Source organism: Danio rerio, chromosome 20 (assembly GCF_052040795.2).
Source record: "Danio rerio strain M-AB ecotype USA chromosome 20, GRCz13ab, whole genome shotgun sequence".
In the NCBI taxonomy this organism is placed as follows: domain Eukaryota; kingdom Metazoa; phylum Chordata; class Actinopteri; order Cypriniformes; family Danionidae; genus Danio; species Danio rerio.
The window spans coordinates 30732205-30751080 of record NC_141040.1 but is presented as its reverse complement, the minus strand read 5'-3'; the positions used below and the strand labels follow the sequence as shown (position 1 = coordinate 30751080).

Genomic DNA, 18876 nt, shown 5'->3' with positions numbered 1-18876 from the left:
TCAGTTTCACGTTCATTCGGATGTACAAAACAATATGCGTGAGATTCGGCGTATGCAGTGTTTCATACATCTGAATTTTTTTCTGCGTACGCACATTTACAGCTTTGTGCGTACGCAATGTTTTTGTAAGATTTCCACGCAAGTCTTCGTACATGAGGCCCCAGCTCCACAGCGCTTAAATGTTTGCGGGAAATAGACGCATTTAAATATTCAGTACCGATTGGTATCGAATTCCAGTATCGTGGCAACACTACTTTAGATGCTAATCAAGCTGGAATTGATACATGTCCGCTAATAGGTAGTTACACTAACACAATTCCTTCATGCTGTCCCAACACAAATGTACAAATGAAAGATATATATAAACAACAACAACAATTGTGTTAATTCAGCTCTTTTTAAACAAGTAGTTTAAACAAGCAGCAAAAATTCTGACATGCATATTATTTTGGGTTGTACTGAAAAAGTGAATGCTGGATGTCAGATTCATGTATATGTTAAAGAGGAGGAGTTAGGAAAGGTTAGGAACTGTAGGCCAGTTTAGTGCTGACAGGCTGTAAGACTGGCATGCAGAAAATGTCTTGCATGTGTTGTGTGAACTTAAGGGTGGAGGAATGTTTTTAAAGGAATATTCTTGGGAAATTCTTTTGTGGAGACTTAGGGACTATGATGTTGGTTGGTTTGTCCACCAAGTTTAATCCAATTTTTCTGAAATGTCCAGACACTGTATGCCAACAGACTGATCTTCACCCTGTTCAGCACTGAACCAATTGTCCATTGAGATTCTCTGTATTTTCTTGACCCGCATTTGTCTTATATGACTGAATAACGTTTTGTGGGACTTGAATAATTAAGTGACATTTTAAAGACAGAATATTCTAGAAATCACAGATATGGAATGATCAACTTCTCTTGCAGTGGCTGAAAGGCTCATCCCTTTGGCCTACACAACCTGCTGTCAGAGGGTTTCAGTCACTTTACAATCTCTCCAAATTTTACAACATCAATGTAAATGCAAGTTAGGCTGACAGTTAAACGGGTTATCAGATAGAATTGGTTTTCCACCGTTAAAGGACTCTAAAAGGGAATCCACATTCTTGCTAAAATACATAATTGTTGGAATGACGTCATTAGCATTTGATTGTCTATTTGGTTTAGATGAGTCAAGCACAATTAGAGCTTCGTAGAACAATGAGACAATTGAACCACATTGAAAATACACGTCTAAGTCATTTCAGAGTCTCAGCAGCTACTTTGTACAAGCTTTCCAGTAGACTCATCCATGCGCACCTGCTCTTGTTCAGTCACACATTTACTCATGGCTCATTGTGTTCTCCAGCCTGGAATGGACCGACATACTTGCAGACATAGACCCTTTATTTGAGGTGTTGATTGTCAGTCGATCAGAGGAAATCTACTGGTTTAACAGTCACTACATTTGAAGTTCTCTCAGGGGTGTTGAAATGTCCCTCTCTGAGCACACCAAGCCCTTTTTCTTACACTCACTCTGGTTTCAGTCTCTTCACACCTGACTCTAGGATTCACACTGTAATCACACACAAGCGGCCCTCCTCTAAACGATAACAGCAACATCACTGACCAATCACAAACTGGCCAATAGGAAGAAGTATGTTGAGTCCTATAAAAAGCTTTGGATTTGAAGCTGGAGAAACAAGAGACCGACTTGAGAGAATGAGAAGGGACAGTAGATTGTGAAACGAACGTGAAGTCTAGTTAATCTTAACATTTTGTAACGTCTTTTAAAGAGTTTTATCATGAGCTCTAATCTTGTGAAGTCTCTTGCTCGGGTTTATGACCCCAAACCACTTCATGCTCAAAAACGGCATAACAGTGGAAGAGCCGGAGCAAGAAGAGCTTCGCTTTCAACCTCAAACAAATGCTCATCTTCACCAGTTTTGGATCAGCCTACTTCAAAATCTTCTCTAGTACATATTGAAGGACAAGTCAATGATCTGAGCGGTAAGATGGACAAACTCCTCGCCCTGCAGGAGGCATCTCTGAAACGGCTAGATGCCATTGGGCAGGAACATAGCACAGGTGGACGCAGTGTTGAGCAGATGTTGTGTGATGTGCGTGTCGTCATTGAAACTGTTAGAGAAAAGGAGGAACAGCAGGATCAGCGGCTTGATGCTTTGGAGCGACTGGTCAGCAGCATTCAGCAGGTTGTCAGTTTTGTTGCTGAGGCGTTGAAACAAGAGAGTTTGGCCGATCACTTGAAAAACACAAACTCAAAATCCAGCAGCAGGGTGAGTTAAAATTATTTGTGCATATTTCTGAACAGAACAATGCACACGTAATTACTGAAAAATAGAAAAAAACGTGTATAAACTACAGGCAAAAAATAACATTTTATTAAAATGTAACTAAATTTTTTGCCAAAAATTTTATTTTTACTGTCAAAAAATCATTTTACGTTAAAAAAGAAAAATCGACGAAGTTAAACAATCTAACAAATTACCTTTAGCATTTGCTGCTAAAGTCTGTGAAGCAGCTAAATTTTTCGAAAGGAGTGAAATGTATGTGAATGTATGAGTAAATTTGTTACTTTTTTTTACTCTTTAAAGGTTCTTTATTGCTATTGATGGCAACATTCTCTAGATGCAGACTTGATGCAGACTAAGCTGAGACGGCTTATCTTAGACTTGCAATGCCAGACATAATACACTCACTGGAGCTAGTGATGCCACTGTGAGTGTTTGGGTTGGGTATATTGCGCCAAGTCTGCATCCAGACCCTTCTCATTGATGGTTTCATGGAGAACCTTTAAAATTAAAAAATCTTTTCAATACCTAAATAGTTCTATAGATTTTTTAAAATGTATTTCACACTAAGAGAAAAGTATTATTTTAGGAACTGTTCAGGGAAAGTTTGTTGGGGGGAATTGTGTATTGTTTTCAAGTGGATTTACAAGATAATAAATATTTCCATGTCTTTTTGACAGTTTTTTTTCTATGACTATGAATTCTTCTCTTTTATGTGACACTTCTTTTGAAAATCAAATAAATAGATACATAAACATTTTTTGTGTCTAGCTGCGCTGTTGTCGGCTGCATTGTCCTTGTCATTGGCTTGAGCCATTTATAAATCAGATTGACTGACGACTCAACGAGTGATTCTCAGTAGTGGCTCAAGGACACAACTGTGCATTCAGCTCAGATGATTGTGTGTGATCAGCAATATCAGATTGATTGCTCATTAGCAGCTCAGAGCAATCGAGTGAACTTTGTAATCGACAAGATTGAAAACTGGTGCTTTAATTTTAAGGGGTGTTAAAATGATCATGTGATTTAGACTGGAGTTTTATCAATTTGACACTGTGGTTAAGAAAAAATGCACTTTTAAAAATAAATCCTAATACTTTTCATTACATCTTTAAACATTTTGTTATGCATTCCTGATGTAAAATGCTCTTATTTGTCTCCCTCTAGTTTAGAGAAAAGGATGGGAAGGAGAAATCTAAAGGGTACCCAAAAGGGTTGAAAACCCAGAAGAAAAAGAAGCCATTAGATGCATCAGGTAAGAACCCCCAAGAAATCAAGGATTTAAAATCCAATTTAAATCTAAAAAACTGAATGTTTAACAACAACTAAAAGAAGGAATAAGAAATAAGTAATATGTATAATATGCTTTTTAATAGGCTTTTCAATATTGCCTTTTATGATGTGTGTAAAGTTCCAGCATTAATAACGGAGCATTTATCTTCAAAAAATAAATAACAAATTTTGAACTACCTGAAAAGTGTTCCAGCTTGACTTCCTGTTTTGTGACAAATATGCTCAGTGATATTATATGGAATTCACTTTTTGCCTACAAACAATGTTTGCTTTGCAAAATCATCAAAACCATCAAACACTCTAGTTGTACAGTATCTGAGGACTAGAAGTGTTTATTTCATGTGGTCGACAGTTGGGAAAACTGACACATGCTTTATCCGTAAAGCAGAGTAGGCGGATGAGAGCAATGAAATTGCTTTTTTTTTTTTTTTTTTTACTTTTAAGTGGATGTAAACCTCCAAAACAAAATTATGAACTTTAAAAGAGCATAATAAGGATATTTTTCTATCCTTCTCTGTAGTTGTGCCCCCTTATTTCTACTATTTCTACTGCTTCTTCTTTGAGCTCATTTGTATTTTTATCCTTTCCCAGATTCAGTCCAGGCTGGTTTTGAAGAAGTGCAAAAGCTCAACCAACAGAACAATCAGCTTTCTCAATGCACAGCAGAGACAGCAGCCGGCACATCCACGCAACTAGAGATTATTAAAGAGGCACAAACAACAGAGATATTCAGGGAAATAAAAGATGATGCACAGCAGGCAGTGGTGGAAGAAGAGACAAGAGAGAAAGAAAGCATTGCAGAATTACTGCAGGTAACAGGAGAGGATAAAAAGGAGGAAGAAGAGAGAGTACAGAAAGAAGAGGATATAAGGTTAACAGAGGAAAGCCAACTAGCTGCTCCAACTTCATCTGGACAGAATGATAAAATCATCACAGCCACACCAGAAAGGTATTTCCTGGACTTTGTTTTCAATAAATGGCTTTTATGCTTGTAAGGCTGCATATCGTTCAATTAAAAGCACAGAAAAATAGTGATATAGTGAAACATTTTAACTAATTAAATTAACTGCAGCTTTAAATTATTTAAAATAAATTGTTCCTGTGATGACAAAGTTCTGATGTCCCCAATGCAATGCAAGAATTACATTGATGAGGTGCCCAATTTCTTTCAATCACTGACTGATTTTTATAGGCAGCTGAAATTAACAGGTGGAGTTTAGTGAAATTAGTCACTTGTGAATCATTCTCCAGTCCTCTATTGGCCGCACCTATACATACATCCTCTTTTTCTAGAAATTCTCTACACAAAATTAAAAGCATAAGACTTCTGAACTGCACATATTCTGTATTAAGTTTCAACTTAGCTGCTGAGCTCAAGTTAATTTTAGACAATCAGGCCTTTGCAGTTCTATTAGCTTTATCTACTTCAGCAAAAATGCTTCATTAGCATGCAAATATCATACTCAAGAAGAAGTTTAGTTAATATATCACCTTTAAGCAATACATGTACAATTGTTTAATGAAAAGAAAAAAAAGACAAAAATATATTTAAAATATATTCCTTTTTCCACAATAATGGTTTTGTTGCTTAAAAATTTCTTATTATTATATCCTTATTTTCACGAAAACAGTTGCTGCTTAATGTTTGTTAAAACTGTGATGTATATATTTTGTGAGCATTTTTTTTTGGTGTATAGAATAATTTACTAATAGAAAACTATCTCAGAATTTTTATCAGTTTAATGCATGTTTTGATAAATAAAACAAATTGTGTTAAAGTCTTTTCTGAGTCTAAACTTTTAAATAAAAAAGTAATAAATAAACCTTGCCAAAGATGGTAATTAAAATGTTATATTATAACATTAATACATATATATATATATATATATATATATATATATATATATATAAAAACATTATATATATAACATTATATATTAAATATTGTGGCTGTAAGGGCATCCATTGTGTAAAACATATGGCAGACTAGTTGTCAGTTCATTCCACTGTGGCAACCTCTGAAAAATAATCGAAAGAAAAATAATTAAATGAATAACATAAAAATATAAATAATTTATATAATTTATATAATTTTCATTAATATAATTTTTACAAAAATAATTGAATGCTAAAATAATTGTCTAAATGTATATGTTCATGCAGCTGTGAGGAGAATCTGGAAATAATTTTGAGCACTAAGAGGCATGTAAGTGACGAGTCTCTGACAGATGATCTTAAAAAAAGCAGAGTGGAAGAGGAAGAGGAGGAGGAGAAAGAATTGAAGGAGGAGGAAGAAGAGGCGGGGCTTGAAGCTGCAGAGGCAGGACCAGAGGAGGAGACGGAAGAGGAGAGGAAAGATGCTGAAGCAGTGACTGATGAATATGTCATTGGTAAGAGAATCAGTGTAATGTCGGACCCTAATTATTGAAGGATCTCCCATTTGTAGTGACATTTTTTAATATCTTTTCCCACAGATTCTTCCCCTCCTCCACCTGCACCATTTGAGCATCGTCTTGTGTCAACCAAAACCCACCAGATTACCAGCTACTACAACATCAATAAGGAGGAAGTTCTTGGAGGGTGAGTTACATACATAACTGCTTAAAATTTGGGAAATATTTCATTACTTCTTTTGAAAAAGTCTAATTTGCTAACCCTTTAAGATATTTATTTGATCAAAAATATAGAGTTAAAAAATCATTAGCATTGTTGAATATTATTACAATTTGAAATAATCACTGTCTTTGTGAAAATATTTGACATTGTTATTTATTCTTGTTATTCAAATTTGAACTTTCACCATCATTACTTCAATCTTCAGTGTCACATGATCTTTCAGAAATCATTCTAATATGCAGATTTGCAGCTTAACAAACATTTGGGATTATCATCCATTTTACTATTCTAAATTTTTTCTTTTAAGAGTACTTTTATTTTGACTTGTCTATTCATTAAAGGGTTAAAGGGAAATATAATCAAGCAGAAAATAATGCTGAAAATTAAGCGATTAATCACAGGATATTATAATATTCGCGTTTCAATAGTTTTTAGATTGAGTAGATGCAGGTTTACAGTGAGCAGAAAAGACTTATTTCAAAAACTTTCACAAATTCACAAAAACGTTTCTACATTTTTGCACAGTATTGTAATAATAATGTATTATACTACATTAGAAATATTTACATCAAAGCTTTAAATGGGAATGCCTGTGATATTAAACACATTCCACAAGATTCTTAAGCATTTTAAGAGCTTACAGGATACACGATACATAAGAGCATGAAAGTGACAGACAGGTTTGTGTGGTGGGTGTGTGTGTGTGTGTGTGTGTGTGTGTGTGTGTGTGTGTGTGTGTGTGTGTGTGTGTGTGTGTGTGTGTGTGTGTGTGTGTGTGTGTGTGTGTTTTTGTGTGTGTGTGTGTGTGTGTGTGTGTGTGTGTGTGTGTGTGTGTGTGTGTGTGTGTGTGTGTGAGTGAGTGAGTGAGAGAGAGAGAGAGAGAGAGAGATGTAGAGTGAGACATGCAACATATTTTTAGACCTTAGTGAAAGTGAATACCTAGAAACAGAAGGACATTAAAGTGAATTTTCTCTTTTCATAGCGATGGCAGTTTAGCAGGATTTGAGTGTGATTTTATTTGTATTTATTTATGTTATTTTTTATTAGAGGACGGTTTGGCATAGTGCACAAATGTGAAGAGAAGTCCTCCGGCCTCATATTAGCAGCCAAGATCATCAAAGCCAGGAGTCAGAAAGAGAAGGTAAATGCCCAATGTCCATTTTAAGGCAAATCAACTGTACTTTAACCTAAGGTAATTGTTCTCAAAACTTTTCAGCTTATGTTTTTATTTTTAATCAATCACTCAACTTATGGTGGACTATAAGAATGTTATTTAACAATATTTAGAGTTGTATAATTTTATGGTATTTATTAGTCTTTTTAAAAAAAAAAATTTTAAAATTAAAAAAAAAATTGTTATCATTTTAATTTATGTCATTTTCTAAATTATATTCATTATTTGTAACAATTGACCATAAGTAATCATGCACTGTTTTTTATATGAAATACAGCACTTTTGTTAGATTATGTTAGCTCAAATGCATGAAATATCATTAGTAGATAAAATATTTGATTTTTACTAATGTATTAGAATGAACATTTAACTCATAAATAGTTTTAAAAGTGTTTTCTTTTTTTAGATCTTGTTAACCATTGTAGTTAACTGATTTAGTTTTGTAAATTTTAGTACTTTCGAATTGTTTTCATTTAGTTTCCAGGGCAATAGTTCAGTTTTAGTTTTTTTTATCTAATATTTATTTTATTTAAGCTTTATTTTAATTTATTATTTTTATTATATTTGTTTTGTATATTTATTTATTTATTAATACATTTATATATTTATTTATTTATGTAACAAAACTGGTCCTTAAACAAGAGTGAGTGAACCCCATCTTAAAACTTATGCTAAATGTACAATATTGAATAATTAACTTTCTTTTTAATGTTTGTGTGTTTCAGGAGGTTGTAAAGTGTGAGATTGAAGTGATGAACCAGTTAAATCATGCCAATTTAATCCAGCTCTATGCCGCCTTTGAATCGCGGCATGAAATCACTCTAGTGATGGAGTAGTAAGTATTATACACAAACATTTACACACAGAGAGCCTCTGTCACTAACTTAATGCAATTTTTCTCTGTATATTAAACAGCCACTTAAAAATATTAAGTAAGTAAAAGTGTTTATAAAGGAGTATTTGTATACTTTAGTGTTGACGGTGGAGAGCTATTTGACCGGATCATAGATGAAAACTACAAGCTCACTGAGTTGGACACAGTGCTGTTCATCAGACAAATCACTGAAGGCCTTCAGTACATGCACAAGATGTACATTTTACACCTTGACCTAAAGGTATCAGACACATTTTTGTGTATAAAAATAAAAACAGTGATTAATTAACAGAGGAAGAATGAGGTTTGACTACATTTTTGCTGCATCAACAGCCTGAAAACATTCTCTGTATCAGTCGAGAAACAAACAAGGTCAAGATAATCGACTTTGGACTTGCAAGAAGGTCAGTGTTTTTAAATCATTTAAAGGGGACCTATTATACAAAAATCTGCAATTTCAACGAGTTATAAAACATTGTTTGTGGGGTATTTTGAGCTGAAACTTCACATACACACTCTAGGAACATGAGAGACTTTGTTACATCTTGTAAAAAGGGGCATAATAGGTCCTCTTTAAAGCTTTGATATACTTTACAGAAATAGTTCACCCCAAAATGAAAGTTCTGCCATTGTTTATTCACCCTCCACTTGTTTCATCCTGTTTGTAGTTTCGTTAAACACAAAAATAAATTTTAAAGAAAGTTAGAAACATGCAGTCATTAACTACCATAGTATTTTGAATGTCAATGGCCATCAGTATCCATATATATTTTAAATATCTTCTTTTATGTTCTTCAAAAAAAAAAAGAAACCACTTTCATTTTTGGGTGAACCATCATTTTAAACTGCCTTTATACATTTTCATTCTCTTTTCGTTCTCTTTTGTTCAGATATAAACCCAGGGAAAAGTTGAGGGTGAACTTTGGCACGCCTGAGTTCTTGGCTCCTGAAGTCATCAACTATGAATTTGTCTCATTCCCGACTGATATGTGGAGTTTAGGTGTCATCACGTACATGCTGTAAGCTTGCACCATCAACGAGCATGGTCATAACAGTACCAAAGGAGAAAGTGTTGTTGAACGTACCAATGTTTTTGTGTGCAGGCTTAGCGGTTTGTCTCCGTTCCTGGGTGAGGATGACAATGAGACGCTAAACAACATCCTGGCATGTCAGTGGAGTTTTGAAGAAGCAGAGTTTGCTGACATCTCTGAGGAGGCCAAAGACTTTATATCGCGCCTGCTTGTGAAGAGCAAAAGGTTTGTAAGGCCCTGTTTTTGCTCTAGCATGCATCTTCCCTAAGATTATAGATTTATAAAGAAAGTTACTATGGATAGGGAAAACTGCAACACTCAGTTTGGATGCCACAGTAAACGAAATCTTGACTAGTGATGGTTGGTTTTAAGCACTGCTTAATGAAGCAAAACCTTTACAAATCTTTTGTTTAGCATCATATCAAATTGGCAAGGTAACTTAATTTCAGAAAACAGGGCTTTGTTGTCAATATTATTTCAAAACATTTCAAAATTTCAATGGTTCTCCCCACTGGGGGGGATCTGTGTAATACCATAAAATTAGCATGAATCATGTGGGTTCACTAATATCGCCCCCCAGTGGAGAATCATTGAACAGCTTTTATAGTTTTTGCTGTACCTTAGATCAGTTTTATGAGTTTTAGAGATTTGAAAGGACGTTTGTAAATCAAAAATAAATAATTGTTAGTTAATAGTCTGTTGTTTAACAGAGCCAGCAATGGAACAAACAATGTAAGCCTTGAACATTGTTTAAAAAACACATATTATAAAGACACTTAAAATTTAACGATATTACATGATAAATGAGCAATATCACACAAGTAGCAGTGCGATATGGCTGTATATCGGCACTGGTGGGAGGCATAGTGCCCCCACCAGTGCCGATATACAGCCATATCGCACTGCTACGAGTGTGATATTGCGTTTATACAACAGTTTGACGGCATAATTGTGTATATAAAAACAAAATCAAACATGGAGAGTCTCAAAAACCCTTTTGTATGAGGAACTACTTTCTTCCGGATTCAAATCATAAAATGACAGTTAAACAGTTGAGCGTGCATCTTTTAAACATTAGATCTGTAGTGTCTGCTTTTTGCTGGCTGCATGTGGGTGGAGTAATACACAAAGGGTAAAGAGGCTGTAGGAGTTCTGATATTGCAGAATATTGATTTGAGAACCAGACAGAACTGTTGTATAAGCTAATTTATGGGCTTTCAATATACAGTTCAGAATATCTGCGAAAAAGGCATTGCTAATGCATGAGTTTTTGTTGCAGTTACAGTTTTGACCAGCAGATGTCCCTAGCACTGAGTTTGACATGAGAAATATCTTGTCATCAAATCCTGTCCTACCAGTGTCGTGTTGCGGTCTTTACTCTGGGTTCTGTCTCTTTTTTTCCCGATGTTTGTAACCGCATCCTCAGATAACCATTGAAACAGCTGTAAAATAGGTTGGTGTTGTGCCAATCTTTGCACATTCATTCATTCATTCATTTTCTTTTCGGCTTTGTCTCTTTATTAATCTGGGGTCACCACAACGAAATGAACCAGCATATGTTTTACGCAGCGGATGCCCTTCCAGCTGCAACCCATGACTGGGAAACAACCATACACTCTCAATCACACCCATAAACCACGGACAATTTAGCTTACCCAATTCACCTGTACCACATGTCCATTGACTTGTGGGGGAAACCGGAGCACCCAAGGGAATCCCAAGCGAATACAGGGAGAACATACAAACTCCACACAGAATTGCCAACTAACCCAGCCGAGGCTTGAACCAGCTACCTTCTTGCTGTGAGGCGACAGCACTCTTACTGTGCCACCCATGGAAATAACAATAATAATTAAATGTAATTAGTCATCAGAGTGACTTATTGTTACATTTGCCTTTAACCCAAATTACAGAAACTCAATTGACTGCCTATTTTCTCTTGAATTTTCCCTGTGTTAATGTAAGGGTGCTTTCTGGACAGTTTGCAATAAGGTTAGTCTGGTATTCGGTTGTGATTGAAAAGCTAAATTATCATATTGATTGTCTAGTAGCAAAAACTCTGCAAGCACAGAACTTGGCTCTAGAATTCTGTGGGAATTTAAATAAAAAGGTATGTTTTGTCTTAGATGATAGGATTGTATGTGACTGCACTGAAATTGTTTTAGCCTTCACCATGACCCTGGTTTAAACTGTAAAAGTAACAGAGGCATGTCTGAGAAAAATGTGCAATGTAAGTTTGTGCAAAAGAGTAACTTCAATTTTTTATAGTTTTTATTCTAAAAAAAATTCTATAAAGAAAGTCTTATTTGTTTTATTTCAGTAGAATAAAAGCAGTTAAACATCTTAAAAATTGTTTTTTTTTTTTTTTTACAAAATTGAAAAACCATCAATATTATTAGCCCCCTTTTTCTATTGACTACAGAACAACCCACTGTTATTCAATGCCTAATTTTCCTAATTACTCTAACTTTAATTAACCTAATTAACCTTTACACTAAAACCTTTAAATGTCACTTTAATCTGAATTCTAGTATCTAGAAAAATATCTCGTAAAATAATATGTACTGTCGTCTTGGCTATTGTCATATTGTTGGCTATTGTCATCTTTACTATTATTTATTGTTAAGAAAATGTGTTGAAAAACATGTTCTCTCCATTAAACAGAATTGGGGGGGATAAAATAATTTAGAATTATTTGTAAATATTAGTTCTTCTGTTAAATTGAATTAAAAACTTTTTATTGTAGTTGAAATGAAACAAAATAAGACTTTCTCCTGAAGAAAGATTTCCCTAGTGTTTCCCCAGAACCACTGGGGCAAAATTAATTGCTCTGTTAAACATCATTTGAAGAAAAAAAAATTACTGTAGGGTTAATAATTTTGACTTCAACTGTAAATTCATCACTAAAGTTACTCTTTTGCACATACCAACATTGCACATTTTTCGGACATGCCTCTGTTACTTTTATAGCTTAAACCAGAGTCATGGTGAAGGTCAAAACAAGATAAGTGTTTCAGTGTGGTCACATACAATCGTATTTTCTGAGACAAAACACATTTCAATTCTCATAGAATCCTAGTGCCACATTCTGTGCTTGCAGAGTTTTTGTTACTTGACAGTCAATATTTAGATTAAGCTGTTCAATTGCAATCAAATACCAGACTTACTTTTTTAAAAATCAGTTCTGAGAATATTTGAATCCAAGAGATTCATAGCTGCGACATTTACTGCATTTTGCTCTCTCCCATTTCATTATTTCTATGTGGACTGAGCATGATGTTACCTAATTTCATATTCATATCAGAGTTTAAAATCAAAAGCAGCAAGAGCTTTAGGCATTAATCTTAAGAACAACGATGCCTCCTGCTTGATAAATCTCCAAACCAGATCTGTACAATCCAGTTAGGGTCATATTTTTCACTGCATTGTTCCTGGTGCATCATTAATCAATCAACCTTGTCCTGATATTTCTAGATATATTTATCTGACTTTTGTGGCCACTAATACTTAATAGATACATTTAATAATATTATTTAATTAATTATTTCAATAATAAACTGAACTACTATATTCTAAAAGAGGGCCTGTATTTAGCATTATCTACTTGTGACTGGATTCACAAGGAAAAATGCTAAATCTTAATACCTGCAGTAATACCATGTCTCTTTAAAAGTTTGCTAAATCTGATAAATCCTAGTCTTTTTTTCTGCAAACTTATGTTTTTGATGTATTCTGCCTTTTTGTGCAGTTGGAGAATGAGTGCGTCTCAGTCCCTGAAACACCCATGGCTTTCAGACCGAGGGCTTCACTACCGTCTGCATCATAAGGTTCATAATTTGAACTTGTATTTATATTAGTGCAGTAGTAAACGAGTGCACATTATGGTATCTAATCAATGTGTTTCTCTTACAGAAAAACAAGTGTCACTCTTCACATGCACCTCCACCAGAGGGTTAAAAAGGTAAGATATTGGCCTATGTAATATTAAACATGAAACAACTAAACTGTGCTAATAAAAACACAAGGATGTGATGTTCAGTTAAAAGGATAGTTCACTTAAATAAATAAATAAATTAATTAAAAAATCACGCGTTGATTTAAACTTGCATGACTTATTTCTTCTGTAGCTGTGTCTCATTTTAGAGGCTGCATCCTTCAAATGATGCATCATTGCGGTGGATCCTTTGCGGTCTTGAACGCCCCAAGATTCATTGCGCGCTAATAACGGCAGGATGTTTTTAAAAGAAAACTCCAGATTAAATGTATGAATTAGGTTTTATTTTACGTGGATATCTAAACACATGTTAAAAAAACAAGAAAAGTATGGCATGTCTTACAAAAAAAGGATTTTATAGACAGTTTATATTTTTATGTGTACATCTATGGATCTACAAATGTATATTTCCAGATTTTATAAACCTTGCTTTGCCTTCATATTGCTTAAAATAAGTTTTAAAATCACTCTTAAAAAAGTCATTACAAATTGTATTACTGCTTATTAACAGCAGCTGTAATAGTTGCTAGTTGACGAGATATGTCCTCTGTAGGCTAGATCGTCTCATTTCAAATTGCTCGTTTCGACTTGTGTGGAGTTCGAAGCTTGTGAGACTCTAGTGAGCATTATTTACAAAAAATTCAATTGAGTAGCTTCCCATTGGCTTCCAAGCCTTTTTTTCTTTTTCTTTTGTTCTCCACAGTAAAAAGGTCATGCATTTTTTTAACAAGATAAGTAATATAATGACAAAATTAATATTTTGGGTAACTATCCATTTTAAAGGTTAATACAGTGACCTGTTTAAAAATATAATATTAATAATATAATATAAATGCCAAAACACAATATTTAAAACTAACTTTTGCATTACTGTATATTATCTTTTTTTTCTGCAGAATTGATCATTGGCTGATCATCCTGATCCTGTGGTGACAAACTGGACCAATACTGTTGTAATTGAACAACTACACAACATCTGTTTAATACTACAGTCGCATACTGTACTGTACTGAACTGTACCGTACAATATCTATTACCTATTTACCTCAACCTTTAACGAAAACATATATACAACACATCAAAAATACTGCTCATCACTTGTGATACAAACACAAATCACCTTTTTGTAAAATAGTAGCCATTTAGGACTCTATGATGAACCTGTGCTTCAGTCCTGGTTTAGGTTGGTTTTAACAGTCTGTTAGTTGTTGTCTTATGAAGAAAAAAAAGATATACAGTTAATTGGTCCTGGTTTTATCTTGAATGTGCACTTTACAATAGGACTGGATTGGATAAAGAATGTTAAGCCCAAAGTATACTTTTTATGTGTACAATTCTAAAGGCACAGGTATACTTCATTTTCCACATTCTGCTCTGTCTCAAGGACGGTTGTGTCCACTCAGCTTTCAAATGATAATCAGCTCGGAATTAAGATGAAGACCTTTAGCAAATATATTGTAATGTGGACAGTGCACAAAATAGAACAGAATCTTGGAAGGCTGAAGTACAGTTGAAGTCAGAATTGTTAGTTCCCCTGTATTATTAGAGCTCCTGTTTATTTTTTTTCCCCAAATTCTGTTTATTGGAGGGAAGATTGTTTCAGCACATTTCTAAGCATAATAGTTTTAAAAACCTATTTCTAATAACTGATTTTTTTTTATCTTTGTCATGATGACAGTAAATAATTTTTTACTTGATATTTTTTAAGACACTTCTATACAGCTTAAAGTGACATATAAAGGCTTAACTAGGTTAATTAGGTTAACTAGGCAGGTTAGGATAATTAGGCAAGTTAATGAATAACAATGGTTTGTTCTGTACACTATCGCAAAAAAAAAGCTTAAAGAGGCTAATAATTTTGTCTCAAAAATGGCTTTAAAAATGTTTTAAACTGCTTTTATTCTTGCCGAAATAAAACAAATAAGACTTTCTTCAGAAGAAAAAATATTATCAGACATACTGTGAAAATTTCCTTGCTCTGTTAAACATTATTTGGGAAATATTTAAAAAAGGAAAAAAAAAATCAAAAGGGGGCTAATAATTCTGACTTCAACTGTATACTTTTGGCTATATAAACTCCTTTTGATAGCAAATCTTATACTTTTAATTAGCTTATTAGTGTTAAACATGTATTAATACTTATTTAAAAGACATTAGCCAACATGAGCATCTGTTGTTTTTGGCATCTTCAGTAGTTTGTTGGTTGTTGTTTCATTTTTATTTCTTTTCCAACTTTAAAAGTAATCCAAATACGACTTAAGGGCATACTCACACTAGGTACAGTAGCCTTGAAAGGTGCCAAAGCGTGATTGTCCCCCCTCCCCTCTCCCCCGATGGCCTGCACTCACACTACATTTTGCCTTCTGAGCCGGAGCACGCTTACATCATCAATGATGCAGCTGTTCAGTTTAAAAGAAGAGAAGAGCTTTCGCTCAGCACAGTGGAGATTTTTTTAGTTATATAATTTTGTGTTATTTTAAGCTGTTTGATATGCAGCGACACACTGTCAAATATGTAATACACAGTCAAGACACTCATAAGCAGGCCCAGACTAAATCTGCGCGGACAGAATTTCGCAGATTTTTAGCCCATCATTAATTCTGTTTGTTTACTAAAGTAAATGTCTGTAAATCTATATCTATTCAGTTTTTAAATTAATTGCAGTAATATTATTGACTAATATGAAAATGTTCATCTGATTTATGTACAATGCAGTTTATTTTTTGTCTTTTAGTAGATATATTATATGAGAGACATTGTTTACCAAATAAAGTGAATCTAATTGGATTGCATTTTAAACATTAAAGAAAAGTTAAAAAAGATATTCTTTTTTATTTTACATATTAAGGTTTTAGTTATGATACTCCCAAAATAATTCAGCAGAAATCCGCAGATTTCTGTCTGGCCCTACTCATAAGTTATCATAAAAGTCCTTGTGCTGCACGTATTAGGAGGTTTGCTGAAGGTGCAGTGAAGGGTTTGCGTCTTTAATAAACTACGACAGATCGTGTTCATTGAAAAGTAAGGTTGATTAATAAATCCATATGAAACAGACCCTTAAAAGTCACGTCGCATTTTCAGTTTCGGGCTCATGCGCGATTTGCACTACAAGCGTACCACGCCCAACCAAACTGATCTCTGGCTCACATCTTCCAGCCAGGGTCGGTCAACTGAACCACACCTGGGCCTGATTCGGAGCACTCACATTTATCAAATGAACTAGGAAACATGACCTGGCATGGCTCGGATAGCCTAGTGTGAGTGCACCCTAAAACACACGTGTCAACCATAGAGTGAAGTAGAGCATCATTCATTATTCATTTCTTTTTTAAAATTAGTCATTACCCTTCGTTATATTATTGAAACTGTCTATTATAAGCAATATAACTAGCAAAAACGACATCTGTTTTCTTATAAATCTTTGGTATAAAAAGTGATGTGATGTTTCACTCATAGTCATCACCAACTTTTTAATCTAAGTCTACCAAATGTAAGTGTCACTATCACTTGATGGTGAATCTGGTGAATAAACTGTCAATGATCAGAAAATTGATTTTGAAGATGCTGATAATAACATTATTGACAATATGGCTGATATTTCACATTTTCTCAAAGTGATTCCTTTCAACTTTCGAAAGGTAATAAAATATACTTTATTTATTTATTTATTTTGTATTTAAATATCAGGATTTATCGGTTTTAGTTATATACAGGTGACTAAAAGTGATCCTTATATGAAGTGATTATTGGCAAAAAATAATGCATTAAAAGGGATTGTGCCCCCTATTTTTCCTCACCCTCTACTTGAATTAAACCTATTTGAGTTTCTTTCTTTTGTTAAACACAGAAAAAGATTTACTGAAGAATGTTGGAGAAAAACAGCCATTGACTTTGTTCCTACTATGGATGCCCAGACCTGCCTTTTTTCCAGTATTTTTTGTAATATATCTGTGTTCAGTAGAAATAAAAAGATAAAAGTTGAGAAATACTTGAGTAAAGGGTGAGGAAATGTTCATTTTTGGTTTAACCATCCCTTTGAGGGTTAAAAAAATACATTTTGGGCTTTGTGCAATAGTGAAATCCTCGATCATACTCTATACGCACAAATTTATCGAGTCTTATATTATTTACATCATTGGTTCATGGTATTATTTCAAATGATATTTGGGAAGACATAACAATTTGGTTTTCAGACAAATTCACACAGGACACTGCTGCATTTCACACTCTAAAGAAAAAAAAACTGCATGTGATACAATTTTTGAATGACACGCCTGTGCTGCTAGAGTTTATTCATGTGCATGTAACTACTGTTATCTGATACAAATAACCCAAATACAGCTCTCACTCCCCACACATTATTCTATGACATCATTTAGAGAGTTTCCTTGGAGGCAAAATTAATAGTTCAGGATCCCACGAGCTCCAAATGCTTATCTAATGCCTGTAGTTGCTGATATCAAGGCTCTGTTGTCATTTTTAAACACTGGCTTCAAGCTGTATTAGGCATTGATAGGGTCTTGCTCACTCCCTCACTTCCTAGTAGACATCTCACCTTCCATGAAGGCAAATGTAAAAACAGAACACTACCTTCAAGTATACTGTGTGTTTTTGTGTGGTTCTATAAACATAGAGGATGTTTTTGCTTCGTTCACCCTGTCTGATGTTTACTTGAAATGCTTTGACACTATAGTAAATAGGGTGAAATTTACTGTACGTCTGCTGATAGCTAACAGTGTTTTAGATTAGGATTCTAACTCCGCTTGTGATCAAACATAAGAGAAGGATTTATTTATTTTTATTCCGTTTCTAAATACTCTATGTAATGACTGGATTGTAAGACACTGAAATATAGAGTTTAATTAACGGCTAGAAAAAAAATGAAATTAATTCAGTACTTTAATGTATTAGGTCTTGTACGTTTTCACAAATTACCTCCAGAATTTGAAATCTGTTTTGTTGTTTAGTTGTTTAGAACTCGGTATTGTATAAATTAAAATTTATTTTGAACAAACATTTGATTATTGTGTTTATTCAAGTCATTCTGAAGTCATGTGCTTTACCTTACTCTTTAATTTTGTTTGCTTACGTTTCACATGTCATAGACAAGGCACAATATCCAGTCAACAAACCAGCTTGACTAGTTTGGAAGAAAAGCAAAGAACAGTGAAACTAGCAAAACCAGACTAGTCGAATTGTACTTTCTCAGCAATGACGTAAGATCTCTAGAAAAACATTTGAATCAATATTTATAGTATTGTACACATAATAATGATTAATAGCTGTATTGTGTGTTAAATTTCTCATTTTGATGATTGTTTTTATTATAAATGTTAAATATTTGTAATAATAACAATGTCATTAAAATAGTTTTCATTCATTCATTCATTTTCCTTGGGCTTAGTCCCTTTTTTCATCAGGGGTTGCCACAGCGGAATGAACCGCCAACTTATCCAGCATATCTTTTACACAGCGGATGCCCTTCCAGCCGCAACCAAGTATGAGAAACACCCATACATTCTCACATTCACAAACATACACTACAGCCAATTTAGTTCATTTAAGTCACCTATACTGCATGTCTTTGGATTGTGGGGGAAACCGGAGCACCT

At 34.1% G+C, this 18876-nt stretch overlaps 1 protein-coding gene and 1 long non-coding RNA gene across 4 annotated transcripts in view; one reads left to right on the top strand and one right to left on the bottom strand.

Annotated features, from left to right (window-relative positions):
* The window catches only part of LOC141379245 (uncharacterized), a 44093-nt gene that overhangs the window by 23326 nt on the left and 1891 nt on the right, over positions 1-18876 (bottom strand). The window contains exons 2-3 of one of the 3 annotated variants that reach the window (XR_015518451.1): positions 9325-9475; positions 364-2321 (exon numbers count right to left, since the gene is read on the bottom strand). This is a non-coding gene — a long non-coding RNA (uncharacterized LOC141379245). Of the gene's footprint in view, positions 1-363; positions 2322-9324; positions 9476-18876 lie in introns of those variants that run through there. The other 2 variants (XR_015518453.1, XR_015518452.1) reach the window with 2 other exon arrangements.
* Positions 1669-18278, top strand: mylk4b (myosin light chain kinase family, member 4b). The gene is given in 15 exon segments (XM_087298238.1): positions 1669-1876; positions 1879-2267; positions 3450-3537; positions 4167-4524; positions 5739-5965; positions 6050-6155; positions 7239-7332; positions 8091-8200; positions 8339-8480; positions 8573-8643; positions 9130-9258; positions 9343-9495; positions 13019-13097; positions 13183-13231; positions 14161-18278. Coding segments are annotated over 14 exon segments (2055 nt in total). The 5' UTR covers positions 1669-1812; the 3' UTR covers positions 13228-13231; positions 14161-18278.